A 16,366-nucleotide genomic window follows, 5' to 3' on the forward strand; every position below is an offset into this window, starting at 1 on the left:
CAGTTTTCCCATTCACTTTACCCATCTAGATCTCTTAGAAAAAGTGGGCAATTTTATTGGAAGATTCGTCAAAGTAGACAGGAAAAGACTTTTGAAAGGCATTTTCACCTATGTTTGCATATGTGTTTAGGTAGATCCCAATGAAGTTTTGCGAGATAAAAATTGAGCTCAAGTGGATGGGAATTGTGTATTCCCAACCCCTGGACTATGAAAATACAACTTTTTGATATAGGAATTACCAACAAGATAGACACCTTCAAACTGTCTGTCCCTTTCAAATAGGGGCTTCCTCCTTACAGTCATCTAAGAACTCTAGCTGCCGTTGGAGGGATCTTAAGGAAAGAGAGGGATCCAAAATGTAACACCCCTCCCTTGTGTGTCAAACTTTGCAAACCTAAGCTGAGAAAAGCTAGGTATGATGTGTAATATAAAAAGTAAATACATTATTAATAAATTAATCACTTGGAAAAGCGAGACACCAAGAGATGAGATTCTTGCCAAATCACATTGGTGAATGGGAAAGGATAATTCTTTCATGGTAAAGCTTCTCGATTTAATTCTAGATAAGTTGGATGGATTGGAGATAAATATCCATTGAGAAAAACATAAAAGTTGTGCGGGAGAGAAAGGCAATCTTCTATGAGGAAAATCCTCATGGGAGAGAAAGGTGAGCTTTTATGAGATAAGCCTACGCAAATGGATAAAAAGATCCATAAAAGCGAGACAACGCTAATGGAAACCATATCATGAAAGAAGGTATTAAATACCCATTGCATAGATCAATTGGAGGCGGTTGATCCATGGCAAGAACCTCGACTCGGTGGTGAACTGAAGAGTCATTTCTAGGTTGGGTAGCGGTGCTCTGTTTTCCAAGTGTCGTTCTCTCTTTTGATCTAGTTTGACTCACTTGCGTGGATTGTTCTATATATTGGTTTCTTACCCTCTATGTTATAAATTCCTTAGCATATGAGAGAATTTGCTTGAGTTTTAAATGCACTGCATGTGGCGTTAATGAGATGATTTTATGGATGCACATAAATGAAATTCTAATTACAGTCACAGTATGTGGATCTTATGTAGAATTGGTGTTAACCTGTCTTTTGTTAAGATAGTGAATAGTCGTGCTTGAGCCGCTATGCAAATTTGTTAATTGTGGTTAAGGCTCGACTGTATAAACTATGGTACAAGTTATTTGTGCTATGCATCCAATGCTGCGCTTCTGATTAATTGTGCATAATCCCTAAGATACACATGTTAACGTGTCATGCAACTATGGCAGACGGATTATTGATTATGTATGATAAATGATTTTGTTTTGAAACGGTAGAGCCTATGGTTCGGGTTATCTAATATATGCATTATGCATTATAGGATGAATTGCATCCATTGAGGCATTCTAATTATTTATTCGTATTGCATAAGATATATGTCGGTGGTACTTTCGGCCATGACAATAGGAATATGAACATGCTATATGGCAAAACTAGTTATTGTAAATGGATGACCTGATCTCCATAAATGTTGGATTGAATCCTCAAAGGAGGGATACTCGAATGCGGGATATTGAATAATATTGATTGATTCCTCCTCTGTGATGTGATGTAGGCATGGGTAGAAGTGCTTGTGTTAGCTTTGTTATGAGGTAGTTGTATATGAACGCGTGTGACAACCATTACATCTAAATTTATTACAAGCTAAAATTAGTAAAGGAAACCAATATGTTGCCTTTAATACTGTGGCTAGGAGGTGTCTACTGAAAGAGGACCCAAAGTTGATCATAATTCATGGAACAAGGTACCAATCAACCTTAAGCACAATGCAAGAATAGGATGAAAACCTTAAGCATGACCACCAACTCATCGAATGGCCTTGAGGCTGCAATATGCAAGAAGAGGATGAAAAACATTGACTTTGAAAGCTTTTACAACCAGAGAACCTTAAAACCCCAACTCCCTCCTTAGGACAAGTGTATTTGAGTTTACCAAGAGTTGGCTTCCAACACACCCAACGCTCAATGCCAAACATGACATGGTACACTAAAACACAAAGACCGTAAAACCTTTCAACATATCGACAAAGTACACATTCTTCCTTGAAATACACATTCTAAGGAAACCCACAAATGACTTCTCCTCATTTTGAGGATGGTACATAAGTTAAATTGGATTGCATAGGGATTTCTTAACACAGGGTTCAAAATTATTACAACAATATACTCATTAATCACTAAATATGTCATTTGTAGGAATTGCAGTTAGGTGGGGAGGATAACACTCCTATCCATTTTTAAAGCTACACCCAATTAATAAGTTCTCCATGTGCCACAATAAATGAAATTTTTATGACTATAGTGACACATCCCTCGAGATTTCCTTCCACACCAACACTTTTATCCATGAACTAAAGAGTGACTATTTCATTATTATATTATACATACATGTTAATATAAGCATTAAAATTTGTATTCCTTTGTAAAAAATGCTAGTCCAAGAGATACATTTGATCACCTTGTCTTGTATCCAATATCCAATGTTGACCCCTATATCCTTAGATCTAGAGTGAAGGTTTCATTTCTAATGTTGTGTTTGAGCTTAAATTCTAATTAAATATTTGGGTTAGCCAAGGTCATTACTTAACTTAATGGCTTTGCAATATTACTTAACTAAACCCCAATTAAGAGTGTTGTTAAGTATTGCTCCAATATAAAATTTCTCAAATTCTCCTCTCCTTGTAAGAAGAAAAACTCTAGCTATTCTCGCTTTCCAATGTAACATTTCTGCAATTTTATGTATTCTCCTCTCCCGATAAAAAATAAAAACTCTAGCTATTCTCGCTTTCTACATGTAACATTTCTTGCATTAAGGGTTCCCTGTATTATGAGTGCGAAGAAGCTTACCGTATACTAATTACTAATTTGGAAATAAATACATGGGGTGTCTTTCTCGTCCCCTCAGTTGAAGAATGGAATTGGCACATACAATCCTACCTTGTGCAACCTCCAACTTAGAAGAATTTCGTCACATACTTAAAAAGGAAGAGCATGTAAATATTCATGCACACTCTAACATCAACATCAATGGCGATGCCTATCTCATCCATTGTCGTAGCCCAACTGTAGCTTCCACTACCATTAAATGCAAAACCACTAACAAACAGAAACAGACACAGAAGCCAAACGCCGTTATTGATACTTACGAAGGTGTGCCTTCATATTTGCAAGCTTGTACACACATATTCAGATTTGGGTTTCATGGAAATATTTTCTTGCTAAGCAAACTAATAAACCTCTATACAAAGTCGACCGCATGAATTATGCACGACTGGTTTTTGAAAATTCCCCTAAACGGGACTGTGTTTTATGGAATGTTCCCATCAGAGGGTACGCCATGAATGGACCCTGTGAGGAAGCCCTCCTACTCTATTCCCAAATGCGGCAGAAAGGCATACAGCCAGATGAACTCATTCTTCCCTTTATTCTGAAGGGGATGAAGGTTCATCATTTTATAATAAGAGCCGGATTGGATTGCAATCTATTTGTGGGGAACGCCCTTCTTGCTCTATATGCAAAATGTGGAAGTATAGAGAACGCACGCCAAGTGTTTAACAAAATGTGTGAGAGAGATTTGGTGTCATGGAACTCTATGATTGTTGGATATTCTCAGAATGGACATGCCTATGAGGCATTGACGCTTTTCCATCAAATGCTGCTAGAGGAGGTGGTACCGGGTCCCGTTACTATGGTTAGTGTTCTCCGAGCATGTACATAGGTCGAAGCTCTTCAACGAGGTAAGTGTGTGCATAGTTACATGATTAGAAATGAGATTGAGATCAACATCTTTGTAGATACCTCCCTCACAGATCTCTATTCGAAATGTGCAAGTATTGAAATGGCACGTCTATTGTTTGACAAAATGTCTTGACAGAGATGTTGTGGCATGACTGCATGCAGTCAAAACACCCACGAATGTGATGTAGGTTGGCTTCACGCCACTGTGCTCCATTTGAGAAAAGAGCCCAAGAGAATTTTCAGCATGCCCGTTCATACCAAGACCCTCAATAATGTCTTGACCGTTTCAGAGGGGCTATTGCGAGGTTTGCGTAATGGAGTTCGGACAGATCCAGGACGGGGGGGTTTTCTGCATTTTAAGACGGTGATTCGAGGTTTTGTTTCTGAAGCATAAAATCTCTGTAGCGAAAATGAAGTCTTCTCTGAGGAAGCTGCGAGGGTTTTCACTCAGCAAACATGGAGTTAAAGAGAAACTGGGCGCGGTCTATCACAGCCAGAAGCAGCAGCAGCTGCCACCTCCGGCTTCCCTGGACGAGCTCGTTCAAGCTTCCCAGGTACCGATTTCATGGATCATTTTTCAAGTTAGGGCATGCTGTTGCGTTATTTATATTTTCAAGAAAATTGAGCTTTTTCCTTTAAAAGAATTCGCGATAAAGAGGTTCTTGTTGCGTTTTAGAGATAGCCTGTGACGAATGATTTTCAAAAATGAAATTCGAAGCGTTAGTTCTCTTGATGAGTTCAGAATGTAGTGATTTCTTTGATAAATTGTAAAAATAGGACAGGTTATGATATTTCAGGTTTCAAGCATGGAAGTTGAGCTTTGCCTTAAAATGAATTGCATTTTTTTTTGCCCAAAACGGTTTTCTTCGAGTTATGCAGATCGAATTTAGGCGATGATTTAATCATCTAGACAATTCTAGAGGTTTATTAAGCCCGTCCTAACTTAAAAAAATATAGTGCATGAAATCACTACATCCTAGACTTCTAACATTTAATCCCAATGTTTTTTACACTGGATCTGTAAACCCGATAACAATCACTTCCGACGTAGCATTTCAATTTCTTTAAAAGCAAACCGCGGTTCGATGCTTAAAACTTCCAATATCACAACGGCCTGTCCTAACTTTAGAGATAATCAATGAGGTATTCATTTAAAAGCAAAACTCTATGGCCGTGTGTGAAACTAAAATATCACGACAGCCTGTCCTAAGTTCATAGATAATCACTGAAGTGTTCCTTTCGAATGAAAGATTAATTTCCATGGGTAAAAGTTCAAATATCAGGATAGCCTGTCTTAACTTCACAGATAATCAATGAAGTCGCTAGATAGAAAATCCTAGAAGTTTTTTATCACAGTGGCGGAAAGAACATAACTTGTTAGGTCATTGAGATGTTTCCTTTGGCAATCGGTGACCCCAGGGCTTGATCTCGTCACCTCTGGCTGGCATGTGTAAAGGGCTATCATGCTATGTTGAGGGTTGATTGTTATGTTATTTGAAGTTTTATGCATGTAGGTTGAGCTTTACCTTCAAATGAATTGTAGCATTATGTTAAAAGGGTTCTCGTTGAGTCTTTGTTGTTAACGATTTGCTAAGTTGATCAAATTTAGGGCTGTAAACATGAATCATCACGCTTCTAGATAATGCGAGAACTTTTGTGTGTTATGTAACATGTTGAAGTGCAGAACTGAGTGGCTCGTTGAGAGGTTTACTTTTGCAATTGCTGATTCTGCACAGTTTGAACTTGTGACCTCTGGCTGGCATGTGACAAGGGCTAATCGTATGACTCGCTGAACCTAAATTGAGTGAAAAATACAGCTCAAAACACTTCAAGTCAATGAGAAGCCATCTGCTCTGGAGGAATTAAATTGTCTATGAAATTTAAATACAGAAATTTTGAGTCTTAATTAGCTTAATGTTGCTTAGGTTCCATTCCCAGAAAATGATTGGCATTAGGAAGTTTGAATCTCTTTTCATTCAACAGTGTTGTTTAGATAATATCTCAGCACAGTCGTCTTCAATATCGTTTCATGCTGCATGCTTTGATTTTTGGGGTAATTAAGATTTTATTAAAATACAACTTGTAACAAAATGAGGATAATAATGGTTTCCCCTGTTGATTCTGAGTATGTGCTATATTTTTCATTGCTTTACATCTTTCAAAAAAAGAGATGACTTTAACATCTCCTTACTTGAAATTCCTGGTTTAAACCCTTATATGTTCATATTGAATATTTTGTTGCATGTGCTGTTAATCAGGCATAAGTTTTATTCAGTTCTGAGTAAATATTGCAGCTCAAAGTACAACAAACCTAAACTTATAAAAGTTTCATTCTAACACTTTTTCATCCAACTTTTAATTTACTATTAACAACCACTGAAAGTCGTCCCCATTCTACTAATCAGCTATAGTTAGCTTATCTTAATTAATTAAGCGTAAGTTGTATCCAGTTCCAAGCAAAATGCTGCAGTTCAAAGTACAACAAATATACTAATAAAAATCATATTCTAACCTTTTGCTATCCAACACATTATCTTAAAATTTATATCCATGAATAACCTGTGGCAGTCATTCCTAATCTAGTAAGTACTAAGCAGCTAGAGTTAGCTTATCTAAAACTACTTCTACATCATGCATTTGCCATTTTAAACACAAAGTCAAATTCTTTTTCGTTATTGAGAGTGTTTATGCTAAAGACAATAAGGGTGGCTCTTAAGTTTTTTGTTTATGTGCTACAGAATCTCCTCTACAGTAAGCGAAACCATTCTAGGTGCGGGGTAGGATGTGTAGGGTTGAGAGGGAGACAGATGCTACTTGCCTTCCTTTGTTCTCTTGACTCAGCAACTTGTCTGTTTGCTAAACATTAGAGGAATTTTTAACCTTTTAGAAGTTGATTATATGGGAGAAGACAGTCAGGATTCAAAATAATAAACTTATGTTCTTTAATGAAATACCACTGGAGTGTTTTTGGTCATTCGTACTGAAAGAATTTTTGGTCATTCTTACTTTCATCTACATTTTTGTAATTAACTTGTACTTCAGACTCTTTTTTTTAAATTTTTTTTTTTTCAACTCGTGTCTCCCATATCTCTCTTACTTTCCAACTATGTTGCATGGAGAGTCAACATGTGCCTGATGACAAATCCCTTGTACCCTGTATTCTAGTGTTTTGGGGACTTAAAAATGGCTTGGGAATGTCCCAGAATAGCTGGGGGCATCATTGGAGACATGGGAACTTCTAGGGCATTCCCAATCCGTCCCTCACAAAAATATCTGGGACAGTCAACTGACCCTTGAACCTACTGACAGTTCAATATTATATCTATATATATAGATATATATAACCTAAATCCATCCCTGCACCTGCCTGAAGTCTAAATCCTACCTGCTTCTAATTTTCTAAATCCTACCTGTCATCTCAGCATATCATTCTAAAATTGTTCTCAGCAATTCCTTTCTGCAGCGCTGGCACTCACAGACTCCAGTGCATCATACTCTCAGTCAATACTTGCTATTCCTCTGCAATTCTTATCCCTGACTGTATTTATAATCTTTATCAGTGTCAGGGGGTGGGCATCAACGGTGGCTTTTGGGATCTATTTAAATTTTCTCTTTGAATTTATTTAAATTCTTATTCACAGTGTTTCTTATTTGCAATTGGAATTTATTTAAATGTTTTATATTTATCATGGTGAATTAAGAAAAAAATATTATTATTATTATATTTAATATTTTATTATTTTCAAAATTTTAAATATTTATGATTACTATTACTATTATTATTATAATATATAAAATAATTTATATATTATTGCCATCTCCAACTTTCTGTCCCCTGAAAAATTTGGGGGTGCACTCTGGTGGTTCCGGAAACTTACCCACCATCCCTGCTACCCCCCGTCCCAAAGCCAGTGCGACATAGCTTTCTAACTATGTGTTTGCTGCAGCAAGGTGGTACAATTCGAGTTCAATTACTTTTTCCAGAAAGGCAGAAACAAGTTAGTTGCTTGCAGTTGTCTCAAGTTATTTTGCTTCATTGAATAGAGTGAGAAGTCCTCATGAGTCAAGGCCAGTATAATCCCCATGAGATTTGAACCTTTCTGAACATTGCAAGTATGAATTCTATTCACCATTTGGACTGACCATGGAGAGTAGTTGCCTAAGATACAACTGTTTGCAGCTGAGTTAAGGTTACTTTTCACTAATAAATAAACTAAGCTAAATAAAAGTGATTTGTAGACTGGTCATCTAGCATTCCATGAATTCTATTTTACAATTTTGTGGAACTTCCTATTCTTTCTATAGAATTCTGTGGAACTAAATATTCTTTTCATCCTCCCCAAGTTAATGGTTTATTCAATCTACTGCTATTGTATTTTACAGGATTGGTCTGTCCTGATCTATATCCTAGGTTAAATGGAATAATTTTCAATTATCTTGGAGTGTATAAGATGTTTAAAACAGAGAAACGGTTTGTAAATTCTTTAGTACTTCCTCTAAGATTGAAAAAAGCAGAGGCTGGTCAATTTCAATTTGATTTACTCTTGCTCCCAGAGTTCATTGTGAAAGTCTTGGATGCGATTTTTCTTAATTTTTTATTTTATTTTATTTATCAGGCAGGGATAAGTGGCTTTTATGTTAATTTCTTGTGATTGCAGAATGGTTCCGAGGTTAATAATTTTTTTCACAGTTATAGCTGGAATCCATTTATTGATAACTCATGTTCCTTCTTGTAATATTCTACATAATATTTGACTTTTTTTTTTTTCAAAGAAAAAAAATGTATATATTAATTAGGCAAAAATATATGCATCTTCTGACTGGCAACTGATTTTTCAGTTTTGCCAAAATCATGACTGGCTGTTTTCTAATCTTCCCAAAAAAATATATTTGACATTGGTCATCCTGTTGATACAAATTACCTTTTTGTCATTTGCGTTATCCTTAGGCAGAATTGTTTGCAGGAGGCTTGAAATTTCCATTAGTTCCTGTGTAAGTTCACATACTAAGGATTTAGGGTAAGTGTTGCACCATTTTCTTGATCTACACATTACAGAAGCGTCGACCCTAAATCAAGGTGAACAACTTGCTTGGCAAGTTGAATAAATTCTGCCCTAATTGCTTGACGTTCAGGGCTACAAATCTAATTCTTTTCAGATCTGAATATGTTTATGAAAGATAAAACACACAAATGGCATAATAATCATTTATTGCTCATCATAACATTCAAATGCATGAGATCCATGCCTTCCAAGTCACTTTCATGATGGAACAATTGACTGCATAAACAGTTTAATTTTTAGCCTATTTCCATTGCTTTCTTGCAATCATTCTGATAAATCTAGCAACAGAGAACATCTCCAAGGATAGAGTCATGCCAAAACAAGATGAACAATTTGACTAATATAATTGGAATGATCTATGTTATTGAAGTTCGATGTCTGGAGTTTGAGATCACATTATTCTAATCTGCAAGTATTCATGATGGGTTTGGTATTTTATAGCTTGATACATCTTCTAAAGACTCAAATTAATGCATGAACAAGCCTATCTCTCTGCCCTTTGGAATTTATGAACAAGGTTTGCTACTCTGCAACCAGATCACACTCTGCTCTGTCAAAACGTTTCCTTTTTGAAAATTTTTGCATGACTGATATCTCAGGTATATCCAAAACTAAATCAGTGCTGATAACAACCCAAACATCCACTCAATAATACTAGCATCACACTAGTTCTATCTTCTATTACTAGGAGTTCAAGTACTAGCTTTTACTGCAGAATTCTTGAGATCATGCTAACGTCCTGAATGATCAAACTTTGGGGTTTATTTGCATCATTGTTATGTAAACTTTCTTGTTTTAGAACTAGTATATATCTTCTATTTTTTATTTTTATTTTTTATTATTATTATTGTGGATGCATTGTTTTACATACATAGTCTTGTGCTTTGGTGCTGGTGTCTTTCTGTCATATCTGAACATCATTAATGTGTTTATTTGGCACTAGTTTGACCATTGTATGTTGGAATCTAAACTTTGATTTCATTTACAGCACTGCTCTCTTGAATTTTGGAAAATTTTGACATTGTTTCAAATTTGATTCATATTTGAAATAACACTTGAATGCTCATTAATTGGTATACATCTGGAAGCACTAAGGGAGCAATTTCTATGTTGTTTCATCTTTTACACAGGGTACTTCCTAACTGTTATTCTACCCCGGATTCAGAGGAGCAGCCAAGATTTTATCCATAGTTTCTTTCCTTCCAACTTTAGATGGGATCTCACCTCAACCTTCTGCCTTGGTGGTCAATCAACATCTTTGATGCCTGTTCGGGGTTGTGCCATATTAGGTTACAGATCATACATAATCAGACCGAGTTATGGACCAGCTCCAGACAGATCTAGAGTATGGCGCCTTCCACCCATTAGGGGTAAATCAGCTCCAGACTGATCCAGAGTATGACACCTTCCATCTATTAGACTAGGCCATACATAATCAGAGCGAGTTATGGACCATCTCCAGACAGATACTTTGCAGATCCAAAGTATGGCACCTTCCACCCATTAGGGGTAAACCAGCTCCAGACAGATCCAGAGTATGGCACCTTCCACCCATTAGGGGTAAACCAGCTCCAGACTGATCCAGAGTATGGCACCTTCCACCCATTAGGGGTAAACCAGCTCCAGACTGATCCAGAGTATGGCACCTTCCACCTATTAGACTAGCCCTACATTCAGCAGAGCAGAGATAATATTTTCAAGAGTTTCCTTGCTTGGACATTAGATGATAGGAGAGCATTTTGCATATGTTCTTAGGATGATTTTTTGCAGATTATAGTGGGTTGGTAAGGGATCCCCCTCCCCAAACACCCTATCAGCATAGTTAAGACTTGAGTTTAGGGTGGCTTTAATTATCTCTGGTAATAGAAAATGATACGGAGGATTGTGCATAACCCACCCCATTTTTTATTCCAATAAGCAGAGGTGGTCACTATGGTAATCCGATTTCAATTTGTAGTTAGAAAATGGGGTCACAACTTTCCATATTTTTGTTTTGTTTTGTCTTTTTACATCAAACAATAGTATATTTATTAGAACCATAGTCAACTAAACAAACAGGAAACAATTTATTTGACAGGTGGAAGAAGTGATAGGCTTAGAGCAATTGAATTGTAGGCCATGCTTCTTGACAAATTGATGAACAGATGTCTCCTTACTTGAGATTTAGGTTGGCACCATGGCACCATCCTGTCCATCATTATACACTAATCTTGTCATTATCTTCTTCACTGTGAATGACTGGCCTGTTCCCTGCAAATAGATCTGGGCATAGAGGAGCCAATCCAAGAACAGTAATCTCTAGCACAAGACAATAGTAATGATCTAAATACCTAATCCTAAAGCTTGAGTTTGATTTTTCTCTACTGGTTCTGAATCTCTGATTGAGAATCTCCCACTCGTCATTATCAAACCTTCTCCTTCATCATTGGCATCAGCTGCACTGCTGAGGTACGTTGGTTGGTTGTCATTGGACTTGAGAGCTTGAAGTTTCAAATGATTATAGTAACAGACAGCCAGAAAAGCCAGTCCACACCCACTCAAGTTTATGACTGTAACCTTTTCATTTATTACAGACAAAGATTATGTTATGAGCAGCCAGTCCTTGACAAGACCAACAACATTCATAGTCAAGGCTGAAGTCTTTCCTATCAGAAGAAACACTGCAAGATTAAGAGCCAAGGCACAAGCAAAATGTCATGTAATCCAAATCAAAGGAAGAGACCCCGATTATCAGAAATGGGTATTCTACTAAGGCCCAGGGGGTGCTGAGAAAAACAAGGCAACAAGGAGCAACAAAGATGTGATGGGATTCAACTTAATCCCTTTTGATGTTCGTGGAATTTGTATGAGAACCAATTGGGTAGTCTCACATGCAACTGCACTTAACTGGAGAATCACCTCCCATGCATTCATCTTGGCCTCCCCATAAGCTGAAATAGTAACTCCAATGGATATGGCCAACATATTGGCCTCGGGCTCACCTTTATAAGCTTCTTTCTTCAGGGAAACCACAATCAAATACACAGCAATGGGAATTAGAGCTTTCATCATTTGAAATAATGATACTGAGAGGAAAACATAGGCAGAATTTGAAAACCAGAGACCCAAAGAATACACTTATCAATACTATGGGTTCAACGAGCTTGAAGACTCTTACAATAGCAACAGCTAGTGTTGAGTAGAAGCCCATGTGAATCATGGTGGGACTGATCACACTAAATTTGTCAAGCAATGGCAACTCCAATGGATATGGCTAACATATTGGCCATGGCCTCACCTTTATAAGATTCTTTCTTCAGGGGAACTGCAATCGAATGCATATCAAATGGGCACAAGAGCTTTCAACATTTGAAATATCGATACTTTGAGAGACATGCACCAAAGGCTACATCATTTAGGATTTGTACTCAGTTTAGGTGTCATATTCAAGGGGAAGTTGTTATGCTTTCCACCACTTCATAGATTGTTAGAGTGATGAAACAAAAGAGGCTCCCTCTTGAGGCTAGATTATGTCATTCATATCAGCTGTGTTGTTGATGTCCTAGCTCAGCCAGGTCTTGCCAAAACTCTGTTGAGGTTCAAAATTTATTATAAACTGAAATGTCTTCACAAGAATTGACCTCATAAAATGCCATAATCACAAGATATTCCATACATGGCTGTGATTATGGCTCGCAAGACCCTTAGACTTTGAGCAATGAGGCTCGCAACATCACTTATGATTATGCACTCTACAATTCTGTGACCAGCTGAATGTCAAGCAATTGAACCGCGATTTAAATCCTATTTTGTCAGCAATAAGTACTATACTTTGTCTTTATTTAGTGTAGAGAACCAAGCACTTATTCTGCTCATCTATAGAAGGGACAATGGTTGTTTGCCTATGAGGTATAAGGAAATCCTATCAGATGTTTTGTATTTTCGTATGGAATTGAATCATACTCCTGCACACTGTAACATTCATATATATCAACCTGTAGAGGCTTTAATAACACCTGGTATTCTGGTTAGTGATTTTATTGGACCTCATGTGCATATCCTACATGCACAGGATGGACTATTCATATGTTACAAGGTATTATTCTTATTATTTATGGTGCACATCTTCAGGTGATCAAGAACGATTACTAGAACAATCAGTTAATTCTGCAATTTAAAGGATGAAAAAGGAGGTTATAGGAGTCTAGTTTTGGTTCTCATCCACAATGTCACACTAGTCTGCCTGGGCATGGTTCTCATGGTTTAATAGTGACTTGAGGAGTCATAATACCACAGATCACTAAACACGAACAGCTAAGGTAGCCCAAGGACAATAGCCATCTTTACACATTAATTAACAGGTCTTACATTAATTATCCTAGGGGGTTTTAATACTTCCAAATGCTTAAAAAATAGTTAGCAGAGCATTCACATTACACATTCCAGCAATCTTTTCTATAAACCAACCAAATGCAGTCAGGAGAGCCCTCCTTTTACACTATACAACCTTATTGTTAGTATGATCAACCTTATTTTAATATATAGTGTGACAAACAGTATGTGACAGGCAGGTGGAAAACTTTTCTCGCAATTGACTAAGCGACGTCCTGCGAGCCAGACTTGAGACGGAAACCCTCGTCAGAAGTTTATGCTTGGCTCTTTTCCAAACAAATGAAGAGTCAATGAGGTTTTGTGTAATCACTTCTGGTATCGTATTGGGTTATTGTTAGAAGCGATAATTGGATTCGGATTCTCATCGAGTGAGTTGTTCTGCTTTCTCAATTTGAGAGGGTTTGTTTGGAGGGAAAAACGAAAGAGGACATACAAGAATAGTGAGGGGAAAGATGCAGAGGAAGAGGATTGAGAACATCGCCAGCAGGCAGGCTACATTTTCCAAACGTAGGTGGATTGCTGAAGAAAGCTTACGAGCTCTCAGTGCTCTGCACTGCAGAAGTTGAACTTGTGATTTTCTCCCTAGCAGGAAAGCACTATGAACTGTTTTTTAGTGCAAATCCTACTATTTTGATTCTAATAATCATGGCTATGCAAACCTCATGAGATTCTTACTAATAACCCCGGTGGTGCAAGCCCTAGTAAGCTCGATGTTGAAAAACTTAGTGTAAAACCTCCAAATCGCTGGTTTTGTTGTAGTGCTTATTGGAGAGTATATAAAAAATTTCACACCTTTTTATGAGATATGGGAGGAAAACATGTTAAAGATTTTTAATAAATATAAAATTTCCAAAATGATGCTAGTTACATGTGATTCTTTTTTCATTGTTTGTGATTATGAAAAATGAAACTCAATGTTTTTTCATTAGTGCACACATATTTCATTATATAATTGCATATAGAAAAATCATTCCAGAGCCGATAACAATAAAAATCAAGAATTTATGGTCCAACGTTATATTTAAGGGAGATGTTTAAGGATGACGTTTGAATTTTGTTTTTCATTTTAAGACATTTGGAGCAAATATTAGGAAGGACTTTGAGAAAGGATTGTCCTTGATTTTCAAAAATGGAGTTGTTCCTTTCCAGCCATATGCCCCAAGTGACCATCAAAGGGAGAGCTCATATGTTTTTTGGATGTTTTCTTTATAGCCATTTTTTTACACATATCCATAGAGTCCCCATGCCATTGATGTGAATTACTTGTTCGGTTTTTTTTAACCAAAATTTTTAACCAAACAAGAAAAATTAAAAAAATGCCTCAAGATCAAAGACTGAAACAAAGACCTATTGACATACCTTTTAAAGTATGGAAAGAACTTGTAAAATCATATGAGAAGTTGGATGCACAAAGAAAAGCCGGCAATGAGAGCATTCAGGTATTGAATTTTTCATTAAACATTATTTAGAATGTATTAATACTTATAAGTATCTTAGACATGTATTTGTGTGAAAATAAATTGAATTGGTTTATGTTTAAGGACAAGGCATCCAAGGCGAGGTTAACCAAGACAAAAGTCACTCATCGTAGTGGCCAGAAAGGTTTAAAAGCACTGATAACAACCTTTGTAAGTATATTAAACATGTGATATTTTTTTAATAAATTTTGTACTAGAAGAAAGTCATTGTTATCTAATTTCTCCCTATTTACTGATTGATAGGAATTAAAATATGGAAGACCTCCAAATCATTTGGAAAAGGAGGTGCTGCAGCAAAAGAGATGGGTTGAATTTGTTGTTTGGATGGACTCTATGGTATGTAATTTTAGTTGGATTTCCAATATACTTTTAAACCATATTTTCATTTTATTTTTTAGTACTATTAGATATTATATCTTACCTCATTTTATGGTTAACATTGTATAACAAAAATATGCGTTGTGTTATGTAATTAATACTAACATGTAATATTGATTTTTTTTGTCAGAATGCTATAGGTAATGATTGCCAAGACGATGATCCAAATTATGTTCAACATATATCAGGAGATGATGAGGATGAGGATGACGGTGGTGAAGGAGGAGATGATGATGATAGTTGCGGTGTTGGTGATGATGTGGATCAGAGTAATGAGGATGGTCAAGATGATCATGAGGATGATCTTGGTGGTGGTAGCTAGGCATGCACATGCATTGTTTTTTATGAAGAAATTATTGTGTAGAATGACATTGTTATGTTTAGATGGGTGTTGTGAATTTACCCTATATCAATGAGACATTTTGATTTTGTAATCATACGATGAGTTTGATTTATGTATGTTGTTAATTTATCGTAGAATAACGATATTCATGAAATATTTTGATTTGTTAATCATATTTGAATTTTACTTGTTTTGATTAAAAATAATACTGATTTTATTAGTATTATGTTGCTATTTTATACATGTTTTGAAAATTGTTAATGACACATTGTTATTTTTTTGGATGGATGTTGTCAATTTCTCTTAAATTTCTTTACAAATGATTTTGAATTGTGACATCTGCTTTAATGATATTTAGAAACTATCATATATTTCACTATGAATCTATAAAGGGGGTCATATATGTAAAGAAAAATATACTCTATATAAGAAGTCAAATGCGGATGTAACCATGGATGCAAAATTGGATGTTAAACTAGGAATTAATACAAAATGCAAACAATTGACATACAAAGTGTTTTAAATTAGAAGTGAAAAATTGTGCAATAGTTGACACAAAGAAGGGAACAAAACATGGCATACAAAAGGATATCAAATTGGGCAAAAACAAGGACACATAAATGGGCACCAAATTAGATGCAAAAAAAGACAACAACTAGATGTAAAATAAGATGCAAAGTTGAGCGTTAAAAAGAAGCAAAAAACGTTACAAATTAATATGCCAAATGATGATGCAAATAATGGTGTAAATTTGGGATGCAAACTTGGGTGCAAAAAAAGGAAAAAAAAAAAGATGTAAGAAAAGACATAAAACAAGATGCAAAATGGGGCTGAAAAAAGGTGAAACCAAGGATGCCATATTGGATGTAAAAAATGATCCCTAATCACATGCAAATTTAGGCTCGAACTCAGACACAAAATTATATGCAAATGTGGACACAAAATG

The 16,366-nt window shown here is 36.1% G+C and overlaps 1 protein-coding gene across 1 annotated transcript; it reads left to right on the forward strand.

Moving 5' to 3' along the window:
• The first annotated feature begins 3,468 nt into the window (after window positions 1-3,468).
• On the forward strand, window positions 3,469-15,555 carry LOC149173660 (uncharacterized). Its single transcript, XM_089427967.1, has 4 exons — window positions 3,469-4,341; window positions 14,763-14,849; window positions 14,943-15,035; window positions 15,208-15,555. The coding sequence occupies exons 1-4, from the start codon at window positions 4,198-4,200 to the stop codon at window positions 15,397-15,399; spliced, it is 516 nt and encodes a 171-aa protein (XP_089284093.1). The 5' UTR covers window positions 3,469-4,197; the 3' UTR covers window positions 15,400-15,555.
• The last annotated feature ends 811 nt before the right edge of the window (window positions 15,556-16,366 follow it).

Source organism: Pinus tabuliformis, chromosome 4_2 (assembly GCF_031772625.1).
Source record: "Pinus tabuliformis cultivar Carrire ecotype Pingquan chromosome 4_2, CPIR1, whole genome shotgun sequence".
In the NCBI taxonomy this organism is placed as follows: Eukaryota; Viridiplantae; Streptophyta; class Pinopsida; order Pinales; family Pinaceae; genus Pinus; species Pinus tabuliformis.